The sequence below is a fragment of the Choristoneura fumiferana genome, chromosome 9 (genome assembly GCF_025370935.1).
Source record: "Choristoneura fumiferana chromosome 9, NRCan_CFum_1, whole genome shotgun sequence".
NCBI classification, from domain to species: domain Eukaryota; kingdom Metazoa; phylum Arthropoda; class Insecta; order Lepidoptera; family Tortricidae; genus Choristoneura; species Choristoneura fumiferana.
The window spans coordinates 6,319,593-6,346,156 of NC_133480.1; the positions used below are offsets into that span (position 1 = coordinate 6,319,593).

Below are 26,564 nucleotides of genomic sequence, written 5' to 3' on the forward strand. Positions count from 1 at the left end.
TATCAGACGCTCACTCGGACTGCAGCGACGACTCCGGTCACGTTTCTAATGATGCCGCGAATGATAACGACCCGACGTTCGATAACGTGCACGACATGAGTCCTGTATGCACCGGCGTCGACGAAGTGGACTGCAAAATGTTCGACGGACCCAAACAATTCAGGATAGATGTGTCTGAGAATGCGAGGAGCGTGTGTCCCGTGGTGGCGAGCCGGCGCAGCGGGCGCGGCATCGAGGTCGCTAGCGGTACCCGAGGCACCGATGCTCCGAAAGTGGACGAACAGGTACGCGACACTGTTTACATACAGATACTGGCAACAACAAATTACTAGGGTGCTTATCCGCAGTGGCACTGTTACTGATGTTTCGTTCAGCATCTGTACCAGCCATCGCAACGTGTTACTTTACAACCGGGACCATATCTAATGCGGTCCCATTAAACTAGTGTAACTTGATCGACAACTCGAAAGCTGGCCGCAGTCCTATCAGTTTGAACGTCGCAAACAGGTCATCGACATTTCTCCTATTTTGCAGTCGCTGCCACTGCATGTTGAAAATTAATATACCTACCTTGCAAAACGTACACAACATGCCCAAATTGCAAATGAGTAAGCGCATTGATACCATAATGTTATTTTAATTTTAGCATCTGCCTGAATTTTAAGTTAGGGGGTCCTTTCACATACCTACATGAATTTCCATAATTTATTAACGACATGCGTAAATTATTTCAAATTTATTATTCGCGAGCGCGAGTCAATAAAACCAATGATCGTAACTTATGAATGATTTAAATAAGTTGTCCAAAAGGCAATTTCGCATAGTCACTGAGCATTACCATAACAAATTAATTACAGTTTGCATAACTTAGCTTCCGTTCTCAGGTGTTGAAAGCTGCACTGGTCGGAACTGAACGGTATTGGTAAAATAAATAACAACAGAAATGATGTAATCACTGCAGCCAGTATTTCTCCGTAACCTAGAATTCGAAATATTTGTCGGCGAATGTTTAATTTACATAAGAGAAAAAAATATTGCACTGCGTCCCGTTCAGATTATGTAACTTTGGATGGAAGGTTTTAAAAACACGTTCCTCCATTTATTATGTCAATAGGGGAGTGTAACGTAACGTTCAAGATCTTAATAAGTTGCATAAACTTATTGGGAGTCCATTAATCTGAGCCTAATATGTGCATAAATCTTTCGGGCCATATTTGGGAGATAATGCTGGGCAGCGTGCGCCGTGGGCTATTTATTGCGTTGTTCGAGATACACGACAGGTGCACCGCAGGGGTCATTATTTGGGCGCTTTATATACGCTCTTACTTTCACCAAATGGTTTTGAGTCATTATTTTTGTCGTCTGATGTGGTTTGGCAAGCGCATACTCGGTGATGTGAACATTCGCATTGTTGAAAACGCTTTACAAATTATTTTATAATCACAAGCTTTCATTGCGCAACTCTTGAAGTTAACTTAGAAAATTTTTTGTACTTGTTTCCGGTTGTCCATCTCCTTTCTGTGTTAACATTTGCTTTCCAAGTTTGAAATGCAGATCTCACCCTCGGGTACGTGCTGGACCGCAAGTAAATCGTCACTTTCCGTTTTACTTTCTCACTTCGCGATGTCACAGCAAATATTACGTGCACCAACCTGTATAAGATACCTTGCAATCTTTTATGAATATGTAAACAAAGTCTTAGGCTAAACATTGTGCGTATCTATTTCATTTCACTATACAAAGGTTATTATATAATGTTTACGCTAAATTGTATGATGTACGCGCGATAAACAGTACAAAAAATCGTGCAATGTATCTCTTCTTTTTGACTTTCTCTTTCGGCAGATCTCAGCAGCTTTGATGATAGTAATATAGTGAATCAATTAGCGTCAGCGTTACATTTACACTTGCAACCATGAAATTGACTTGTCGGCTTAATGTTATACGGATCGTTACTTGCGACAAAACTATGGTACTGTACCCGTCGAGAAAACTTTTCAATTGCAAATTACTGTGGGTTTAACTGGGAACTAAAAGAATAATGCACTTAAAATGTAAGCATATAAAAGTCTTTATTAAAACAAATACTCATATAAAAGTCTTTATTAAAACAAATACTCAAAAGTCTCGAGGTGGCGGTGCACGATGCGTGATTAAATGTAGTACATCGGAGTTCGGTTTTTAAAATAACACGTTTCGTAAGTGTTGATTGTGATGAAATATACTCTTAATTACGTTACATAACAATGATAAATGCTAAGCCGTTAGGCATCGTTTGACCCGCCACATCAAATTCTTCCCACTAGAGTGCTTACATGCACAACGACAAATTCAGCAATTTTAATTCATTCGACATTCCTTGTTCTCGCCATTACCCTTTCATTGTAACAAGTCACGTCTTCGGTTTCGTACCAATTCGCTCTCAGACATAAATTAGACAATAGCCACGTACGGTATGCGTATGCGTCGATTTTGCGTGTTCATATGATATGCTTACCACGCGCTGCTGCTTTCTCGCGGGAAAGCTATAATCCTTTCGTTAAAGCTTAATGTTGTCAATTGGACGATTATCCATTTTCAATTCGATAACATTCTGTTGAATTAAATTAAATTGTTTTTCCTATCGGCAGATGTTTATTTATTTGCCTTATGTACTTACTCGTCGTAGTGCTATTTGTTTATGATAGGTACCTGATTATCGTTATATTTAAATTATAACTCGAATGCTGTTTATCTATCAATCTATCTATACTCCATTTCTTATTATAATATGAATCTTATCCAATTTAATGGGTTCTATCTGAGTTGTAAAATAATTATTATAATATTTATAATCGAAACTTCATCGCGGTCACGGCTGGTTTCTTATAACGCAAAATTACCGATTATCTTGGTCTTGTAAAGATTGTTCGTATCAGTCGGAGCTTCATTAAAAAGTGCAGAAACAAGTTTGACGAGGATGGTAAAAATAATTGAGTCTGCAACTAACTAACTCGTAGACCTGCTCGCGGCATCTCTATTATGAGTACGACGATATTAATTTATGTGGGACTATGTACTCCACTGAAGCTGTTAATGGTACATCTCTCGTTACATCTTTCGCTTTTAGCCGCACGGTAAATATCTAATTATATGCATTGAAAAGAATATCGATCATGCCGTCAATCATCTCCGTTGGATTTATCCGTCGCTGCCGCTAGGTTCATTGTCCAGTATGTTGTCTAGTAGTACATGTGCTTCGTACATTTTATTGCATTGTGTGCACGAAGGGAAAGTATGTCTTTGGTACAATGGGAACTTCCTACTTTTTTAATTACTTTTACTATTCGTGTATGTAACATATCATAACTTTTCTTCGCCTTAGATAAATATACGTTTTTTTATTCATCAATAAGAAAATTATTTAGCTGCTAAAGCATCTCGCGAAGGTCACTGTGCGAAATTAGGTAAGAAGTCTTTCCTTGAGCCGCAACTTAATTTCTTTCATAATTTTGCCAATGTTTTAGGTACGTTAACATTAGCTTCTGAATATTTAGTAAAATAAGCAACTAGTTTGATATAGAGAATTTCTTTCCACACCATGACAGCTGCTAACATTGTCAGCCCTCTTTTCGTCTCGTAATTTAGCAGCCTACGAGTATATACGGGGAAAACCAGCAACTTTCTTCCGTTCTACTCAATACGATTTCAATTTTTTTCTATTTGATTTGATTTCTTAGTAAGGTCTGTTAAATTCATATTCCAGGGAGCAAATTAATTATTCAGTTTTGAAAGATGATGAATGACATACTCTTAAAATAAGTCTCTTCTGACTTTATTTGCTGTTCCAAGCCAAATTACTCGGTTGTCTCTTTTTTCGTGTTATGTGTAATTATAGTGTTTTTAAAATATGTAGCGGAGGTTGTTTTGAGTGGGTCACTTATTCCGTTCTCTTTTATATTCATAAACACGCCATTGTTTCGTGGAATTGGAGAACATGTTTTATGTATGTGCATCGTACATAAATTTTAATGTATACCTGAAATCACAAGTCAGTCATCAGTCAATCTCTCCTCATTCATTATTAATATTATAAATGCGAAGTAACTCTGTCTTTCTATCGGTCTGTTAACTGTGTACGCTTAAACCGCTGAACCAATTGAGATGAAATTTGGTATCGAGATAGTTTGAAACCCTGGGAAGGATATAGGATAGTTTTTGTTCCCGCGGGAGAGTGATAAACGAATTCTTAGCAGACGTAGTCAGACAAAAGCTAGTATTATCTAAGTGCAAGTATAGCATTCGACGGTTTCGCGATAAGAAATAAGTAACATTATTATTTTTGCCTGATAAACAAACATTCATAATTATTAATCAAACCTTGATTATGCAAGCTGCATGTCTCGCTGTAAATAAGTAGCTATCAAGTTTGTAATTATAAATGTTTCATAAGCAAATCAAGATGTTGTTTACATGGTCGGCTTTCATTTGTACTATAAATTGTTGCTGGTTTCAACTCATCCCGTAAGTATAGAAAGCTCGAGACTCACGAGACTTCGAAACGGCACGGTGAAAACTTAACTAGAAAATGGGTCATACATTGTTTTGCTTAAACGTTTTCTAGTGGACCGCAATTAAATATCTCGAGCGTTGTTTACATTCTCTAACAACTTAACGACTTGTCGAGCCGAGTAACATTACAATATGTTATTATACGGCCATACGGTGTTTAAGAGTAGTCTACAAGTGCGTTGCAAAACGTTACTACTTCTCATTTCTCTAGTTACACGGAAACTGCACACGAAGTAGTAAAATAGGCAAAGGCCAATTATGTCTATAATTACATGACGGCAAATGTTTTTGCAAAATCGTAAACAGCAACAGTAAAACGAACCGCGTGCTCATCTCTTCATCTCTCGAAGAACGCTAGTTGAACGGTTTGCACTGAACCGATGGTTTGTTCTCATGCTACTGCTTTACTTTGCTCTGAAATGTGCTGTTTCCAGTAAAGATCATTAGGAGCTCCAACAAATGTGACAGATGACGGAGAAAAATTTTCATTGCATCTGTCTGTTCCAGCGTTACAGTTGTTTGGGATTGTGAAAACACGCGATATGATTTGTTTGTACCATACTATTAGTTATTTATTAGACTACAGTGAGAATGGATCTGACAGTATCTTTATCTTTATGTAATATATAAAAATAAAGTTACTTCCCGCCTTTTCACTGTATGTACGCTTGGATATGTATTTTTTTAAACCACGCAATCGATTTAAATGAGTTTGTCTCTTTCAGTTAGGTATAGTTTTTCATGAATTCAAGTTTACACCTATGTCAAAATGTATTTGAAATACTACTACTTTATCAGTCTAGTAAATAATAATGAAAGAGTAAGAGGTATAAGTATAATGAATATTTTTTGTCGCAGATAGCGCACTTTTCTAAAAACTGTTAGAACTTAGATGCGGAAGCTGTACTCTAAAAAAAGATTATTTAAGACTTATGCATTAGCTTTTAAAATATAATAATAACTGTTCCTCTAATAATCTCCATGTCATGCGTCATTCGGTAGATACGCTTAATCGCGCCTTGTAACAGTTTATATGTCGGTGGGATCAAGTTCCCAGCGTCTACTGGCGTCATAAAGATACCCAATACCATCAGTGGCAGTCGGATGCCATACCTCATCAGGCATTATGCCTCAATCACTCTAAGTAGGCCAACTACTAGTCACAATAGCAACTTGGATTGTTCGGACAATAGTGTCAATGTAATACGATTAAGCATTGACTGCGCAATGTTACAGCCAACTATGTCAATTGCATTGTCAAAATAAGGGAATAAAGTAATAAGTTTTTTCAGATATTATAAATACATACATGACTAATACCATAATTTATGGTCCATAAATAACCCACATTGTTAATGTTATGTATGTTATCACAAAGACTTTGCATCTGTCATTCATTCTATTCAAATCATGCCTTGGAACATATTCTTAAAATGTACCAGTATCTAATCTTAAAGCATTGTTTTCTAGTTCACCCATTAACTTATCTTCGAGATGAGACAGCCATTATCTTCAATAGCTTAATGGTATATGAAATCAAGTGCACCGCTGGCATGTGTCGTCAGCTTACCGTAGGTGCGTAATTTGATCCATAAATGGATGAGTAGCATTAGTGGTTGTATGTTTCTCGTTATCGTCATCATCGAAAGTTGATGATTCATCACCGTATTGCTGAGTATCAATTTCTTTATCTGGCACGTCGCCTTTACAAATGTCCGACGCGCAGGTAATGTTAAAGCTAATCATTGCTTTGTTATATAAAGGGAAATTGACTTTCATTTTACGCGTTCTGCGTCGCGATCACCTAATACATAGTATTACAGGAACTTATTGGCAATCGATTATTTTAATGTTTCCTGTACAATTTACACGTAAATACTTTCATGCATGTAATTATTTAAAGGTTTGAGAAAAGATTGACTAACTGGCAATAAAGTATAAGTGTAGGTACTCAAATAAGTTTTGTAATAACTGTACAACCGCCGTAACGTCTTTAGAATGTATTGCAATTAACTTCACAATTTACTTAATTCATTTAATAAATTAAACCTTGACAATGTATTTTATCGAAAAGAAAAACAAATAAGCTACCTTACATATAACAGTTACTTCAGAGTTATAAAAGGTTTTTTCAAGTGACATCACATGCAAGTAGCGCCATAGCCACAGAGTACCTTTTTATATGCCATAGCTTCTTGCTGCAAAGAGAAAAAAGCGTTTCAGAAAGAGATAGATGTATAGATTTTTTAAGAAATCACCATTAAAAATCCAATTTTCAATCTAATATTTTTTATTTATTGTAATCATTGCCTGTACTCGTATGTCTATATTTTCATAATAATATACAGGATATATGGCAAATTCAAGAATTTTCAAATACCGTCTTGGTAATTTCAAAGCACCCTTGTCTATGCCACAATAGAGTAGGTACTCGCCAGGCGGATGTTATGTGGGCTGAATGAGGGCTATCGCGTATGAATTCGCCACTAGAGGCGCTAGTGTAGCGTGAGGTCTCCGAAATGTCAAATCTCATAGTTTTTTGGTGAGCTACGCGGGTTTATTTAAAATTAGAATAATTTTGTGAATATTTTGCATTACCTGAAATTAATTATGGCAATTATGCGTTACGGGGCAATGAATGTCTGTGTTTTGAGACAGTTTTGTCTTTCGGAACCCTTTGTCCTCCCTTTTTTCCGAACAAAACGGGGACTATGGAACACTGTGGTATGCTCGATATTTTTATGGTACGGTTTTAAGTTGTATTAAATATGATTTTAATCTAAACTTTGTTTTCACGCCCGTAATAACAGACTTTGAAAGCCATACTTAAAAACCTCACGCAACAGTGCGCCATCTAGTGAGACAAAAAATGATAGCCCTCATTGATTTGACTGTCCCATGTTATTTGCGACGACCGGAGAGCCAGGTGGTTAGAGAACCTGACTATAAAGCTTGACGTCTCGGGTTCGATCCCCGGCCGGGGCAGATATTTGTATGAATAATACGAATGTTTGTTCTCGGGTGTTTACACGTTGCCTAGTACCCATAGTACAGTCGCCATCAGTTATTTCTGAGCGGCCAAAGTAGTCAAAAATATCGATAAATGAACTCTAATACCTTAATAATAGAGTGCATGTGCCGATATTTTTACCACTGTAGGCGCTCCGAAGTATCTGATGGCGACTGTACAAGCTTTGCTTAGTTTGGGACTAGGGCAATTAGTGTCAAAAGGACATATTAGGCAAAGCTCTGCGCAGAGGGCGACACTGGCGCAAACTCATGACAACGTTAGCTCTCTTAATATTTTGTCGCCATGACAGATCATGACCATGACCAAAGAGTTAGTAGGTATAGAAATCATGATATATTTATTAATAACAAAATAACATGATATTTTACATCGATAGTAATGGTAGAGCTATATTTCCAAAAAAATAGTTGAAATATTCCGATATGGCATTTGAGATACTCAAAAAACTGTTTACGGTTTTGTGCTAGTGCTGTACTCTGACGGGAGAAAATTTCAGTAATATTCCCTATTGTCCCATGATATTTATTTATTATTATTGTTGTTGTTGCAGATCATGTTCCGCGGCGGCGTGGTGGGCGGTCTGGACGCGCGGCGCGACGCGGCGCTGGCGCGCGTGCTGGTGCGGCTGCAGGCGCGAGCGCGCGGGCTGCTGGCGCGGCGGCGCGCGGCGCGCCTGCGCACGCAGCACACGGCCGCGCGCTGCGTGCAGCGCAACGTGCGCGCGTTCCTCGCCGTGCGCGACTGGCCCTGGTGGCGGCTGCTCGTGCGCGTCACGCCGCTGCTCGCCGTGCACAGGACCGAGCATCGGCTCAAACAGGCGCAGGTACGTTTCGTTTCAGTTCACTGCTTTAGACCCTGTCCAGATGGAGCCTTTTGCGCGCTTCCATAGCGAGAGCATCTGGACGGGGTTTATGTAGCTCTAGTACCTAGGGAACGCCCGAGTGTCTACGCGCGAGTGCCTGGACATGGTCTTAAACCAGTTGTGTTCCAACCATAAGGTATAGCAGTAAAAAATATACCAGTGTTATACAAGGTGTCCCACGGCTGTGCCACATGGAGGGAATATGTATCTTAAATATTGGAGATAGATAATTTTACTGAAAGAAGACTACAGTTTGATTTTAAAAACAATTTAAACTGCACTCAAAGTTTTCGAAAAGTACCCGGCCTTAACTAATACAATTATTTATTCGGACTGTATTAGACCAGTTGTCTGCTAGGCCTGATAGGCTTCCTCCAGGAGTTCGGCTGGCATGAATAGTGCCTACAGCCAATCACGCAAAATAGGCGCTCTTAGAAAATAGCTCGCTACAATCTATAGGTAACCTATACCTACACACCAGTTGTGGTCCAACCATGGCTACTTTGTCAATACGCTCAACTCCCATTGTGACACACAATGTACCTGATACAAAAATGCTCGGCTTGCCGCCGCTCGCTCGTATGTGGTGCTCAAAATTCTACACGCCTTCTTATCATGACAGTACGAGCAGAATCATTGGGGTCTTCAGCTGATTAATCATCATCATCATCATGTCAGCCGAAAGACGTCCACTGCTGGACATATATTCCTCCCCCAAGGCTCTCCACTCAGACCGGTCTTGAGCTTTTCGCATCCACCGCGATCCCGCGATCTCTTCAGCTGCTTACCCACTTCTATTTCATAATGTACGGTTTTCATCGACTGAGCAGCATCATACCTAGCAGACTTCAGCCCACTCCGGTCCAGACACGAATTATATGTTTTTTCCCTTCCCTATGGAATATTAATGTCGCAATTCCCAATTGGGTTCGTCCAAGCCAGCTGCGCGGGCGTAGGTTATCGTGCGTTGCCCAATGCAATACTGTCCTGGCAAGACGCTATGTGAAATAGGTCGTTGCCCCGTCTCACAGGTCGGCTGATAATTTTTGACACAGTTAATTAAAGTAATAAAAAAATGTACAATAAAATAATAGTATAGTGTAGATATCTTTATATGTAATTTGACCTATGGCCTCTCAATAGAAGATTGGGGTCTGAATCTTTCGAAATTCATCTGCAAAATTTCATTTAAAATTTACCATGAGCTTTAGTTAAGCTGAAGCAAAACATCGTAAGGAAACCTGCCCAAACCTGCAAAGCAATTCAATGGTGTGTATGTGTAGTTCCCAACCCGTAATGGAGCCGTATGGGAACTACGGCCTATACATTATCATTTCAAAAGAAGGCCTGTGCCCAGCTGTGGGACGTAAACAAAAGGAGGAGGTTCTATGTCCGACTGTATTAAAAGTCGCTGAACTAATGTTGTTCATTTTGACGAATATGATGTTTTAATTATTTGCTCATATTACAGGCCACACCCGGTATTTTTATTACTCTGATGTTTATTTGCGGTGTTTTTCATTCCATATTTATCGCTATTGGCCTTTCTTGTTATTCTAATCAATTTACTTTAAATCTTCATGACTTCCGAGACAGCAGCCATAACTTAAAAATCACGACCGCATCAGAACTTAATTTACAGAACACCATTAAAGCAAAACGGCATCAAAGGCGAAGCGCATTTCCGCGTGTAAAGCCGCTTGATGCACTTTTTACTGCACCGCAAAAGGACATAAATTAAGTCCCTTTCAACTGATCCGATCACCTTAGTTTTAGTGAGCTTCTGAAACGCTGGGAACGTAAAATGCTGCTAATTTAATTATTGAGCTGTAAAGAAGATTCTTTACGTTAGAAATAGATTTTTCAGATGTCCGTTCCATAAGAAGTAGTTTTAAGGTAAATTAACCATCTTGGAAAAAAAATTAAGTACAAAAGTGTTGTATTCTTGAGGTTTGTCCCCAGCAGTGGGACGTATGTAGGCTGGGATGGTGAAAGTATTGTAGCAAAATTATGTTTCTGAAAAAGTTTAGTCATTTCAAAGTTTAATATCTCAAAAACGTCTGAAGCAATTTTAATTAAACATAGCTAAGAACCACCCCCAAGAAACTGTCTTTCCACTTAAAAAAATCGCATGGAGATCGGTCCATCCGTTTGAGAGCTACGATGTCACATACACACGCAGACAGACAGGTAGACTGATGGACAGTTATTTATTAAAATTATTCAATAACACCCATATTTTTGTGTCGGGGGTTAAAAATAATGATTAACTCACATGAGCTTATAGGAACGATTCATTAACAAAACAAAGCTACTGACAAAAACACTGACTTGTTAGAACATGTCAAAACGAGAAAGCTTGGGCTTGGGTTCTCACGCGGGCCCAATGCAGATTGAACTTCACACCACACTATTGTATTTTTTTGCAAGTGTGCATGTTTTCCTTCGCCTTCAAATGTAAATTCGCACGTAAATTCCACGAATTTCTTCCTGAGAAACCATAGGTGAAATTAATAACGAAGCCACCACGACTTACCTGGTATCAGTTTAATAGCTAAGTATATTAAAACGGAGTAAAAACAAGCATTCCTTCCTGACAGGAAAATAAATCTAAAAACAGTTATTTTCCGTCCCGTCATTCACTTTTTCGTCCCGATTCCCGTGGAAGGTGCCCGCGTGCATTAGGTACGCGTTCTGCGTTCTTTGGATTCGTTCCGACTTTCCCGCGATGTGTTCCGGGTGGCCTATCTCTTACATTTCGATTTAAGTTTCACATTATATTTAATGCTTCACGGTCTGGATCAAGGTTTTTTCTTTGGGAAATTACGATAAAAAACAAAAGTGTAGGGCGTCGATTCGTTTGTTAATATATACGATACGCCACAGCGCTCTCACGTCTCATCGTTTCCGGCGACAGTGCTCTTATATGACTAAATTGGACTATACATTATAGTTTTGTTAGAGAGAATAGAGTTAAAGTAGATAATATTTCGCTGAAAGTATGAGTGCCAGTGACGTGATGCCTGAGCAACTCAATTTCCACCTACCCACCTAGTAACTTAATATTTTTACGAGACGTCGGTGATATTAGGTACCAAATATTACGGCGAGGTGTTTCATCCCAATCTACCAAAGCAGGTAGTACAGTCACCAGCACCAATATCTGACACAACAAGCGTGTATAAATATCTAATACGACTCTATTTCTAGGGCCGGAAGGACGTGTCAGATATTTTTGCACGCTCCGCTGTGGCAGATATTAATGCTGGTCATCTATTAGATTTTTTCAGTTCTTTCATTAGATGACAGTGAAACGCTTGATACCCATAATTTTGATAGCGCATAGTCTAATCTACCGAAAGGAAAAAAGGCTCTCGCCTACATAGCACTTCTTGGAGGAGGTCTTACATCTTGCGTAGTTATATATCAAAGTTCAAAGTATGTGTTTTAAATAGCTGCTGAGATAATTAAAACCCAAAACCGTCGGCCAAGTGTCGAGGTTTACTGCCTGCTCTAAATTTGCTACTCGTTCTCGTTGCAACTTGGCTTTTCGGAGCTTGATAAAAACAGCAACCTGTAGTTGTTTTTCTTATTCAACCGATTAGGAGTTGAAATTAAACTTCCGTCATTTCAAATAATAATGACTGCATTTACTTTTTTCTCACAATGACCTTATCGAAATTTAAAGTGTTAAACTCTAATGTATCTCCCAAATTTTAGACCTAAAAGCTTCTTAAAGCAGTAAAAGGTAGCATTTTACTGGCGTCAATAAAGGTTAGATCAGTGCGGTGTGCGCAGTGTCATACTATTATGGCACTGCGCACAAACGCTAACATTATCCATGTGAAAGTGTCAAAATCATCGCCTGCCAAAGTGTCAAAGTCATTGTTTTCACTCAAGCTGCAATTTGACGGGATTGACGGCGTAATTGCGATGTATTGAGTAATAAATCAACATGAATTCATGATTAAAATTGCGCTTCATTGTAATATTTTTAACATAGAAAAGCAATAAATGTTCATTTTACGTATTCACGGTTTTTTGTAGCTACTTATCCACTTAGTAATTAGAATTGTTTCTGCAATGTTAACTTTTAATTGATGTTCTCTTGTGTATTTTTTTGAGATTCCGTACCAGAGGGTTGCCTAAAGGGATCCTATTAATAAGTATTGTTACGGTGGCACGGTGGTATTTTGTTTCAAATTTTACTAGTTTATAAATGTTCAAAAGAATGTATCATAAGATTTAGAAATACTGACATGAAATTAGATACTTCGTCACAAATCTACCACTTCATGTTCTCTACTCCATATTTAGATTACTAATTGGAGAATCTGTCGTTTCCATGGAATTTATTGCTTTTATTTATTACTACAGATATCAATTTCTGAATCCAAGTTAGCAGTTGTTGAGCAATGCTATAATTTACTGAGATATAGACTAACGAAAACTTGAAAAGCGAATATAATAAAGATAAAGTCATGCTATTTAAATACTTGATTGGAATTATAACGCTTCATTTGGGAAAGTCGTCGGACGCGTAACTATAATGGTCTCTATTAAGATCATTTATTATTTTGTTTATTGACAGATGAAATTAGAAATTCCATTGGTATCTATAAAATGGAAATTTTGTGCCGCTGGAGGGCAAAGAGCTTTAGTTTAAGTAAAAGGGATAAGATGATGGCCATCTGCATTTTAAAATTATCTTTTCCACTTTCGTCATCGTTGATTTGAAATCTACGAGCACATATTTTAAATTTAGCAGTGTAAGGTTCAATACTTTCGTAGAAAGTGTCAATTGCAAAGATGGCTCTTTTAGAATATGTTAAAAAGTCTCTTAAGTTTTTTTTAATTAAGTTTACATACTATCTCAGGACTACACTAGAATGACTTACCATACCTACTTAAGATTAGATTAGGGGGTTGAAAGGCACCTTCCAAGCAGTTCAATTATGGTGTGCGTTAAATTCTCAATTCGAAGGGCCCGCGTGTTACCTAAACAGCCTAAACCCTGTTGTTCTAAATAGAGGCTTCTGCCTAATATGGTTAGTTAAATCTGGGTTTGATCTGAGCACACAAATGTGCTTGAATCAAAATTCGAGAACGTGAGAAATTAGGGGTTCATGGCACAGGGAGGGAAGCTTTTAATAGACAAGACGTCATTTTATTCAAATTCCCACCAAAATGATTCCAAGGATAGGGCGCTCTCACATTAAAAATTTGTAAAAAATCTCACACATGTGTTTGAATGAAAGTGATTTAGAAACAAAAAGATGGATGCCTCCCGCGTTGAGGGATCTATATCCCTCCGCCCAGCAATTTGTTTTTTGTACTTACCAATTATAATAAGAGGCAGCTAACTCGACTTATTTACCACGCTCATACTTATACATAATTGTAGATTTAGAGTAGATTATAAAGCATTTCTTTTAAACTTAATAACTCTTATTGATATTATAAATGGGAATGTTTGTTAGTGGTGCATGTTTTTGTTATTCTTTCGCGCCAAAACTATGGATTTGGATGACGCTAAAGTCCTCAAAATTTCAATCGCCATGTCTAGAGACGGGAAATTTTGCTCAGAATACCGTAATTAAATTTTCTGGGAATGCCCAAAGTTAATTACTAGTTTTATTCAACAGCCGGATCTAATGATTCACGCGAGAGAAGCCGCGGACAAAGGCTAGTTGTTTATAAAATCAACACCGTCATTGCAAGATGTTTACATTACGTCCAACGAACCCGAATGAGTCTTTAATCTCAAAACGTTAAGAAAATTCTGGTCTCGACATTACAAATCCACTACACCCGTTTCTCCATAGAAACAAGCATCTTAAGCGATCGTTATCCAACATCTTGTTTTTTCCCTTTAACCGATGATCGGGTGATTTCCGCGTGATTGCGCGCGCGCCGTCGGCTGCCGCACCTTCAACGAACGCCTATTATGGATACTGGCCACTCTTTCCAGTGGGCTATCCATTCATATACTTACCCACCAGAGTCCCGCGATACTATCAATTACACATGTTTCTTTTAAACTCTAATCCTACTAATATTATTTATTCCTAAATCTGAAAACTTGAAAGCTAGACAGATTTGAACGAAACTTGGTGGATAAGACAGGCTACTTATCATTTCGATATTGCAATGTTCATACGCATGTAAAATCCCGAAATATCAACCGCTAAATCTAGAAACATGAACATTTGCAAGAGCGTTCTTCATACGCGTAAATGAAGAACACGGTATTATTTTTTGGATTTCCCATGGGCATTAAAAAAAACCTAGAATTTCAGTGCAACTACCAAACCCAGTGGTTGACTGAGTGCAGTTTAATTGAAGGATGACGCGATGACAAATATAAAGATAGAAAATAATGCAACCGTGTTCAGAGTGCATTGACATTTCGGTGGCTTGCTATTGCAAGCGTGTATCCAGCCAATCCTTGATTTGCTCGTCGGCTATTAAACGAGCAGTATCTTTATCGCGTAGGCTCGGCAATGGATGACTCGCTTTAACAGGAACTGGTCTAGTTAAAGAGTTAAACGGTGCTGGATTTTATGGCGCTCTCAACCACCTGTTAAATTTGTATTTGCGAAATTGGTAGTTTACAGCTTCCTGTTTGCAGTCGCGATATCGTGATGATAATTTAAGTTGTTGCATTAGAATCCGCAATGATTTTATGGTAACACTTGGCGCTTGAGTGTAATGGGCGATAACGTTTTATGGCTATGAGGGTAAACGTGAAAGTGGTAGTTTATGGTTTGTTTTTGACAGGACGGTAATGGTTTTCATTAACAGTTACTGCTTTCTAACCGTAGTTACATTATACTAGTAACTAACGCTTCTTATGATTGAATACAGGAAGAGTTACCAGTCCCTCCTTTATATGCGACTGCGTTTTATTTGTTAATAGTTTCTCCTTGCAAACTTCCTTTAGAATTCCAAGACGGCAAAGCAATATTATATAAATGAGATAGCAATATAAATTTTCCGGTCATTTTAATTGGGATCGAGTCAAGTAACTGTACTAGCAGCAAAAACTACTGGCAGTACTGTATGCAGCAAAGATTTGCATGCATAGCGGATCGCACAGTTCCCACGTGCGCTACCAGCTCGTCTTGCCGTCGCTATCTGATCTGATTCAGGATTTGTTTTTATTTTTTCCTCTGACAAAGCGGTTAAGGGGTGGTAAGAACAAACGATGTGTCGGTACGAAGGACAATTTATTCTCGTCTTGCCCTATAAGCGATGTAGTCGAGGACAGGACAGAAGCGATGCGGGTGGCATTTTTAAGTAACTGTGTACCGGAGAGATACTTTTTTGCTCATCCTACTAATATTTTTAATGCAAAAGTTAGTCCTTCACGCTAAAACGGCTGGGGCTAGGATCTGGAATAACACATAGCCTACTTTATATATTTTTATATTCCTACGGAATCGGAATACGTAAAAAATCGTAAAATTTAAACTAAGTACTGGTTTTACACACAAACAAACATCACGCCTGTAATGCCGAAATGCGCATATTCCTTTCAATAGTTTCATAATACAGTTTTTGAAAGAAAGCTCTTTTTAATGCCTGTTATTTGTATTAAGTGCCCATAAAATAGTGCAGGGAAAAACTTCGCGAGCTCGACTGCACACATAGCTCTGTTATAATGCTAATTTATGTAGCTAGTAAATAGAGCATGCCATGTGACTGTACTCAGTTCAATAGTGTTTGTATTTGTTTGGCTTCTTCGCTATTTTGAGATACTTTGCCCATTGTGATATAGTAACAGCAACGAGTGTTTGTAAATTATTTATATGTTTACTAGCTGGCGTTGTTCTGCCATACTACCTTTGAAAAAACTGGGGGTTGGGAGTATTAAAGTGAAAGATATGGGTACGTTACGACCTATTCTCATACCTACTAAATACACAAAAAAACATAGGAATCAGTCGAGCCAATTTGGAGGAGTGCGCCCACGAACACCTTGATACGAAATTTTTATACAAAGCGCCCTACGAATAATTAATACACTCTACTTTTCATTTCGACTGTGAGGAAAGTAATATACTACAAAAAAAATGAGAATAATAATAAATTGAATTTACTTATATCCAACCTCCAACGGCACCACAACCTCGACTGGCCACTTGCCACGGCCGACTATAAAAAAAAATCGAGTTGGTCACGACCATTTCGACTTCGTGGCTAATTGAAAAATTAAAAAAAAAATACTTTCCACCCTAGAGATGAAAACGAAATTTTCCACCCGGCTATCCATGAAAATTAAACTTTCCGAACAGGAGAGATGAAAAAAATATTGTGTGAACTGCGCTACGTTCCTCACAAATAAGTCGTTTCCACACAAATGTCTTCCTTGATGGGCTGCAACTAAAGAATTATCTCATAATCGTGTGTCTCGGACACGGTCATGACATGAGATAAGAAAACTACGACTTCTAATTGAGTTCTACTGGTACGATTTTGTTTGGATGCTTTTGGTTACATTGGAAACTTAAAAAAACTAAAACTTATAAAACTAAGATAGTGGTGTAGAGTAATTTTGTAAAAATATAAACACAGGGTTGAAATTTTTAGCGCCACCTATAGGGAAAGTACTTACCCACTTTTAATACAAAAGATAGGAAAATTTACTCAATGGAAACGTTTCTTTATTTTTAAAAAGAAACAAAGTTACATGAAAAGGTTTTTGGAATAAAAATAAAATATCTTTGTCGTTTATTTTCAAAAACTTCTGAATACAGTTTTGGGATAAATATAAGGAAGCGGCCAAGATGCATCTACACATATCGCAACACGTCTCTCTTGCCAATGGCGATAGAACTCATTCCGATATACTTATTTAAGCATCTTGGCAGCTCCCCTAGAAGATTTTTCTAAAAGTTCTCTTCATATATAACGCTAACTGTACAAGATAACTTTTCCTTTGGTGCTCACCAAGGCTCGTTAGAAGCCTTTCCGTGCTAATTGCAAGCAAAATCGTCGAGCTTATCGATCATTTTCGCGGGCGCTGGGCGTGTTGGAAACATCAGCGAGCCAGTTCCTAGTCGGTCGCATGCATCGTTACATGATTTGTGGCCGAGTGCGGTCAGCGGCGACCGCGGGACGCGATAATCCGAGTGGGATCGCCTTCCGGTTGCAGGCGCACCTGTCAGGGCTACTATCTCTTAAGACGGGAAGAATATAAGGATATTTTTTTGTAAAAAAAACTTTTGCTGACAACATTTTGTAAATTACTATAGTACAGTCGAGTTCATAAACTTTTGAGCAAAAATTTGGTCAAAAATACTAGAGTCGTGTTCAGATATTTTCGATCACATTGATGCTCAGAAGTTCATGAACTCGACTGTAACTACCTAATGTATTCTGCATGTAAGTGGCTGAAATTCATTCAATAACATAATTATATTATTTTACTAAAATTCATTGTGTAACAGGAAGTACCTAACAATTGAATTGAGATCAAAAATATTTCATTAGTTAACAAAGAAGAAATTTAATAACAAATTTGAAACTAAAAAAAAACTGGTTTCTTAAAACTAAATTTAACCTATAAATGCCCCCCGTGGCAATTCGCCCAATAGGGCAGCATTTCCTCGTTGAAAAGCTATGCTAATTCTTTCAGAGTGATAGCTGCCGGCCCTTTGATTTCCAGTTGTCTCAAACTTTCGCATTTAAATATAATACTGTCGGATTCAAAACTCAGAATAAATTGTTGAACTTAGTTAACGTTGCCATCGTCCGACAACCCTCTGGGCAAGTTCAATCTGCGAGATTAGATACGGCTTTCTTTAATACGAGTTTTTCACCTCGCGGCGGCACGGCCTCCCTTTACGGAGATACTATCTTGTTCAGATTAATAGCAAATTGCTGACCAGTTTATTTTCTTAACTTTAATGTACAGTCGAGTTCATAACACGCACACACGCTTCTACGCCGTTAACAGTCATGTTCAGATATTTTCGATCAAATTTTTGCTCACAAGCTTATGACCTCGACTGTAAGCTATGATGTACATTCGTCACTACTTTGCAAAAAGCTCGTATCTCAAAATCGATAATTTTTCTAGGTGAACTTTATGAACATTATTTCAAGAGACAATTTTGTTGACGTATTGATTTGAGATACGAGATTTTTTCAAAGTAGTGTCGATTTACTCAAACGACCTAAGTGAATGGCATACCTAAGTTTAATTATCTATAAAATCTATACAACTTTTACTGTTTACTTTATTAGACAGATTTATACAGCGTGTATTTTTGATGCTCAACTATCTTAATTAAGAAGCGAAATGATTCATCAAAAAATACAATTGAGTCTGAAATACGACTAAGTAAGAGACATAGTTCAACTGCAACCCTAACTCATGGTGTCAAAATTGTTGCTGTGGCTGGTAGCTATTATTTCAGTTAAAAATTAAAAAATATATTTTCTTACACACCTAATAAGTTTTTTAAATAAGGCTAAATCGTTGCCAGAAACGTGACTTACGCCACGTAATTCTCAGATTATCGGTAGTGCTACCCTTGCAATGCGTTTTTACGCGCGTCTTGCACTGCGGATGTAATGCGGACAATTTGTGTAACGTGAACACATTAATTAGCGAGATTGATTAAGTTATGCGACGTGACGAACGCGATGTCTGTTATGGCTAGATGATGCTGCTGTCTCGATTAAATAACGCTATGATTTAAATCTATATCTTACTCTAATTTACTTGGTCTAATGTACTGTTATCTAGCTTTATAAAAACATATACTTAGAACTTACTTCGGATTGGTCGTTACAAAAAGACTATAACCTAACCAACAAAAAGTTGGAAAACCCCCGACTTTGTCACTTCAGTTCAATATCTCAAAAACGGCTGAGCTGATTTTGATAAAACATGTCTAAGGACTATCGCTAGCAAACCTGCTTTCAAATTAAAAAAAAACATTCAAAACGGTCCACCCGCTTAAGATCTACGGTGTCACAGACAGACACACAGATACACTGTCGCACATAGCGGTCAAACTTATAACACCCCACGTTTTGCGTCGGGGGTTAATAAAAAGACACAACGCAACGGAACACTCTTCAAAACTTATGAATGACATTATATTATGTATTTATTGTGTAATATGACATATCGTAACTACTTTGAAAAAATCGCGTACCTATCTCAAAACAATACGTCAGCAAAATTGACCCTTAAAATAACGTTCATTAAGTTCACTCAAAAAAAATATCGATATTAAGGTAGGTACGAGCTAATCGAGCTATTTTAAACATAGTAAGATGTGTAGTTCAGCCGCTGGAACCTTTAAACGACTGTTAGTTACCTATACCTTGTTACCTTGTGTCACAATTTAGATTGTAGGTAACACAGTTTGTGATAAGATTCATTAGCAGTTATACTTCACAGTGTTGGCGCATGAACGATGATATTTCATTATATATAACTGTTTGACTGACTCAAGATACAACGTGCCTAAATAACTGAGATATACTAACTACATTGTTGACAATTTATGAATTCTAACTTTTTTCGCAATAAACTTGGACGGATGACCTGGTTAAAGTCGCAGGCTCGTGGTGGATGCAAGCCGCTTCCAACCGAGGCAACTGCAGGAGGTCTATGGGGGAGGCCTATGTCCAACAGTAGACGTTCTACGACTAATTGATGATGATGACGCAGTAAACTTATTAATAATCAATCGCAATTGATTACTGTAATATCATAAATAACGTTCACACTAACTGAATCAAAGGAGCAGCCCAGAATTTCAGCGGCGCACGCGACTACGCCTCGCTCCGACGGGCATCTCGACCGCCTCTCGTATCTCTGGCTTTCTTCACATCTCAAGATGTCTGCAACTTTTCCAATGAATGTGATTTAATCCATCGAGATGATACAGTTGAATTTAAAAAAAAAATAGAGAAAATTGTTTCATAACATAAAAGAGAGTTGAAACGTTGCGGTTGCGTTAAATTTAAAGTCGAAATTGTTCGTAGAATCAGGACGGCAGTGTTATTTTAGATTCGTGATATGAAAATAACTCTAGTTTTGTAATTTTACTGAATATTTTAACAACTGTTGGATAAGCGCTCAGCTCTTTCAACCACAGCACATTCGTTTGTCAAAAGTTTGTAATCGATACCTACTTAGGTACTTACCCAAAACATTTATACCGATTTTTGGTCGTAGGCAAAAAATAATGAAATAAAATGAAGGCAATGAAATAGTTTATTTTGCTTTAGACATGGTAATATCGGTCTTATAAATAGTGTTAATGAACGAGACATGACATGTCCAACCAGATACATCGGTACCCAAAGAATATCTTATTGCATAGATATAATGCAACTTTTAAATCTTTGCATCAGTCCCAATGAAGTTACTAAATAAATTGATATCATAAACTGTAATTGATTACTATCCTCTTGAATTCTGCGCCTCGGGGTCTCGGGTCAAGCGATTACGTGCAGACTGGGCGCGCATCATGGGAAATTGAACCCACTCTCTTGATCATTTCATAAGACTTCCAACAAATGTCAAGATGCAATTGAACTTTACGTGGCTTCAACTAAACTTCATTCTCTATCGTTGCAGGAAGAGCTGGAAAACCTACGGACTAAATTGGACAAAGTGGAAACCGAACGTACACATTACAAGAGCGAAAACGAAAGACTCGAAACAAAGGTAAGTCAAGTCACTTTCGTTTTGATCATAAAACAACAAAGTTAATAACGACAGCATGAAGCGCGTCTGCGAATCAATTTTCTCATCGGAGCGCGACGTCAATTTCAACTCGTTTTTTGAAGGAGCAAAAAGTGATTATTTTTATATTTACCTAATTAAGGACTCCACGTTTTTGTGCGGCTAAGCGGGTCCTATAACAATAAACCGGGTCCTTTAATTACCCGCATCCAGGCCACTCACACGGTACAACAAGACAAAAGATGACTGGACAAACCGGATGAGGGAACTAAAGATCATAATAACACTTTGCATCCTGTTTTGGAATCACTAAACTAAACAAAACCATGTTGCAAAACACGATCAATACTTCATTCAAACCAGGAGCTAAATATAATTAATTATTAATTATTGCATAAAGGCGCTAATGTAATTTTACATAATTATGAAAATGTGCCAATTATTTCATGTAAAATTTCAGTAAAACTAAATTGTATAATAAATCGATCATTAGCGTCTTTCATTGTTGTTTCACACTTTCAACGACTTTTAGGAGCCGACGTAAAAAAATGTCATTCATGTTTCACTGAAATTGCCGAGACGTTGTGATGAAACAAGGTTTTTTACGCCATGCCGAATGCTACAAGGTTCTTAAATTTAACGTAAGATTTTTTTTATTTCACGTTGGATGATTGATTCTCTGAGCTGCTAATTGAAAGTTAGAGCTCTTTTATCTTCTCTGTGAATAACAATGCACTTGTTTTTGACTTTTCTTTGTGAAATAGCTCTTGCGGGTAACATTTCATCATAATCTAAATGATAAGTTTATTATGTGGCAGAATTGCTGCTTCTTTTCGAACGGACGTTGGACCGAAGCTGCTAGACGGGCCGCTCAGCCAGAGACGTGTACTGTTCGATCTATCACGCACACAATTTGAAGTGAATTCTGCTCAATACATAATTCAAAAATAATGTTCTCGAAACCTTATCTCCAGCACCGAGATTGGCCTATCAGTGCAAACAATCGAAACAATGGGCTATCTAATTATCTCAGGCATGATATTCATTCATGAGGAACGGGCCGCCCACAGCCGCCTCAGTGTACGCGGATCTTGCTCTCCTTGAGCTGCTAGGTCTCGAATCACACTCTGGTCCCAGTGGGATTGTGCCCCCTCAACGGAACAGTTCCTTTTTGAAATGTCAACAGCTTACATGCGTTTGTGTTTTGATAGAAGTGATGATGTGAGTTGGAATTCAAAATTCGAGTGTTTTCGTTGTCTATTGAAAGCATGGTGAGATTTATAAATCGAAAATCGTGTCATGATCAACTAAAATGCATGTACGTAAGTACCTAATGGCAATGGCTTAGAAATCCGATAAAATTTATAAAAAGAAATCTTAAGCCTATCAATAATCCATAACGTCAATGTAATTATGCTTTAAATCAACGTTAATAAAATACAAGGTTGTTTAATAATTAGACAAGCAATTAACCTAGAACTTTCGGAGACTAAAGACGATTTGTTCAAGTGTAACACAACATCGCCCGGTTCCTTGACCGAGACGAAAATACTGAAGTATGACGAGCTTACATAACAGCCAGCGCTTACACTGAAAGACTTATTCCAACGCATTCTGAAAGAATTAGAATAACAACGAATTCTGATTCACACTGTCCCGTCAGAACCAGGAATAAAAAGCTCGCTTACAACTTTCTAGCACAGAGTTAAATAAAGTACCTAATGTTCCTTTCGTTTTATGACATTTTGATTGCGCCCAGGAAGATCCCTCTAATTTAAAGGCAAATTTATTAACTCTTATGCACTCTTTTAGAACTATTCGAGCTTCTGGTTATCATAGTTATGTATCTTAAGCCATCTGTCTCTTGAAATGTGTGAAGTAATTTCACATTTGCGTCGCTTAATAATACAGAAATTAGCATGATGAACAACAGACAGATGTTAACACAATACTTTAAATTAAAGTGCAAGTCTTAAGAGCAGACGACTGATGTCATCTTGAACTAATTATAAATAAAAATTACGATCGTTAATTAAAATCCCGTATCACGGTTTTCTTCTTTTTCCCAGGAACAGATTTAGGGCGTGTCATCATAACACGCTTATAACATCGTAGGTTTTAATAACATGTTAAGTCATTTTTGCTTTGAACACTGACGCTAGGCCGCCTGATTGCTGGACGAGTGCACGGTCCATTTTCCTTCATTCACTTTTCCAAAAATATTCAATTTGAAACGTGCGCATTTACTCTTCCTCCTTTGAAAAGCACCCACAAATTCTAGAATGCGTTTAAAAAAAAAGTTGAATCGCAATATGAATTGATTCCAATACAAATATTGTACTTCTTTCTTCCTGGAGGTACCACTGGATGGTACTAGGTAGTTAGGTACTAGACTTCGGTTACATCATTCTGGCATCACTCTAGTCCAGACTTTTTCAACCTGTGTGCCGCTGCACACGTGTGCCGCGTAAATTTTCAGGTGTGCCGCGATTGCCGCAAAGTGTATGCTGCTTTGAAATAATGAGAAGATAGTACGATTTTTAACCATGATTTTTTTTACGTTGCTTTTTGGGTTTCGTGTCAACGAGATCCTATTAATAAGCCTCGGCTGTCCGTTATGTTATACATAATAATAGATACACCGAAACCCTCCACGTGTCAGTCCGATTCGCACTTGGCTATTTTTAATGGTGTGCCGTGAAACTTTGATGAACGAAAAGTCTGCCGTTAAAAACAAAAGGTTGGAAACGCCTGGTTTAGTCCATCATTTTTCAATTTTTTTTACTCATGTAAGTATACGATTACGTGAAGTACACGAACTCATGATTTCTATTTTAACCACATTCAATTAAATTAATAATCTTCCTTATCTTGGCTATACTAACAAGAAGGTGCAAATTCAAGAAGAAGACCGTAATTGGAAGTTAATGCAAATATTATCAACAAGTTAAATGATCAAGAAACTGTTGATCGGAACGAATATGCAATAAAAAAGACAGGCATCCAATCGATTTAAGATCGTGTATTCAGTATTTCATCAAGTGGACGCATTGGCAGACGCAACGGCTATTTATTTCTTATTGGAACACCACAGCTGCGCCCGCGCCCAGATAGTAGCAGTTTAATGCGGGGATTTAAACTATATAAACCCTTAACGTGCTTTATATACAAGTTGTTACGTTTAGGGCATTTTTGATGACTCTGTGTAAAAGTTCTAGTTTTTAATTGGACAGATATCAGTGATTTTATTATTTACTTTGTTCGAATGAACAGTGACGGCATTACAGACTTGTATCACATCAGCATAAAGTCAGATACAAATTTAGACGTAGCTATCGTAAGGTCGCAAAGATGTGCAAAGTACCTACTTAATTGTTTATAGTTCATCGATATGGACCTCCGCAAAGTAACGCATGATTTAACCAAAAAAAACCCCGACTTTGTCACTTCAAAGTTCAATATCTCAAAAACGGCTATACCGATTTTGATAAAACATTTAAGAACCACCGCATTCAAATTGGTCCACCCGTTTAAGAGTTACGGTGCCACAGACAGATACACACACACACAGACACGCATAACGGTCAAACTTAAAGCTCCCTCTTTTTGCGTCGGGACTTAACAAAATAAGTAGGTACGAAGATATGGCAATAGCATTACGGGTAACTATAAAACTGTAAAAAAATAATTATATAGCTCCTCTTTAACTCAAAAAATCGTATGATTAGGGATTCGTTTAGTTAATATTGTACATATTTTTGTTAAACAATAAACAGATTTCTTTCAGGAATCTATTACAAAAACTTGTAAAACGATTAGGCTAGTTTTTGTACTGTCTTGGGGTTATACAGTATAAATTTATAATGCTTAGCTTTCGGCTCTATCATCAGTAACTAGAGGTAAAGCTAGTAAAGTGTATAAAAATTAATCTAGGTTTAGGTATGGTATGCATCAAATTAAGTTTCAGCTGCCAGTTTATTCTCTGATCCGGGAAGTAAACATTAATACATATTATGATAGCTAAACTCTCTTCTTCTGAAACGTTACTTTAACGAAAGACGACATACGATAGCACATATGTTTCGTTAAATACGATTATATATTATTTACGTAATAAAAGTAGAACAGTACCACTACCATGAGTTTACAGTGACCGTACTCGATAGCGACGGCGTAAATTATTTGTATGGAGAATTTTACAGCTCCTCTACAAATAATTTACGCCGTCGCTGTCGAGTACGGTCACTGTAAACTCATGGTAGTGGTACTGGACTGAAGCTGATGTATTTACTGAAATAAAGATGCAAATAATTTAATCTGTGTAAGCTAAGTAAACAGTAATTTATCTGAATTCTGAAGGAAACACGGTCACGTCATTGAGGCTGGTCTGGAATTATACTGACGTATAAAATTTCAATGGTCCAGTACCAGTAATGTGTTTACCGACAAACTAGGTCATATGTATTAAACTTGAACATTATTTTCACATAAAACTAGTTTTTCTTGGCAATATTAATATTTTACTGGCGTTATGGCAATGAACTGATGATGCCAAATATTATAATGTACTGTCAACAATTTACTTGTGTTCGGTGAGAATTTCTTATTACAGGAAATCTGCTTGCCAAGAACTTAACGCTTTTGCGTCGTTTACTGAAATAAATGCTTGTTTGCGTCAAAACAAACCAATCCCATTTGTCTGCATGTCGCTTTCAATCCGAAGTATTCTGTTTACTGAACTTGTTTGGGCGCAATAAAATTAACTGTATAAAAAATCAAGCAAAAACTTACTTGCCTGCTACCTCTTGTTCAGTGCAGTAGTCCGTAGTAAATTTGCAGCTAATCATTGATTGATTATACTTCACAATTGAGTAATATCTACAATTAGTCATAACTCCGCGAAAAGGATCGATTTCTCAATAACAAAACAAACTATTATATTGTTATGCAAACATCCGCATTAGGTTATGCAAAAGTATTATATCAGCAACTTGTCCGCTTGGCCTTCATGGTTTCCGGTCGGGCACTCTTGCGCACCGCGACCCGCCCAGAGCGGCCAGCGCCCGCGCCACCCGACCTATTCACATGACATGATGATCGAATGACCCACTAATGCATTTCTTCACAATCCTCATTTCGATTCTTCTAGCTTTGTAATTCAAAAATCAAAGACTGTTACGATGTTTTAATTGCCACTTAGTTTTGTTGCAAAAAGATGATGATAAATTGATACTGCAACAAGAGACTGGTGAAGGTCCAATACATGTCCATCGCGCATGCACTTCGACATCTACGTAAACTAAAATAGTCGAGCGGTTGCGGCGGCCCGGCGACCGAGTTAGCCGGCGCAGTGTGTCCGCGGATCCCTCTCGCGCCGGTTCTATTTCAAACCGATGTGCCGACGC

General features: G+C 37.8%; 1 protein-coding gene across 3 annotated transcripts in view; it reads left to right on the forward strand.

Moving 5' to 3' along the window:
- The window catches only part of Mhcl (Myosin heavy chain-like), a 176,971-nt gene that overhangs the window by 133,724 nt on the left and 16,683 nt on the right, over window positions 1-26,564 (forward strand). For all 3 annotated transcript variants that reach the window (XM_074092030.1, XM_074092028.1, XM_074092029.1), the window contains 2 exons: window positions 8,133-8,405; window positions 21,052-21,141. In XM_074092030.1, the coding sequence (XP_073948131.1) occupies window positions 8,133-8,405; window positions 21,052-21,141 (363 nt within the window). The remainder of the gene's footprint in view (window positions 1-8,132; window positions 8,406-21,051; window positions 21,142-26,564) is intronic.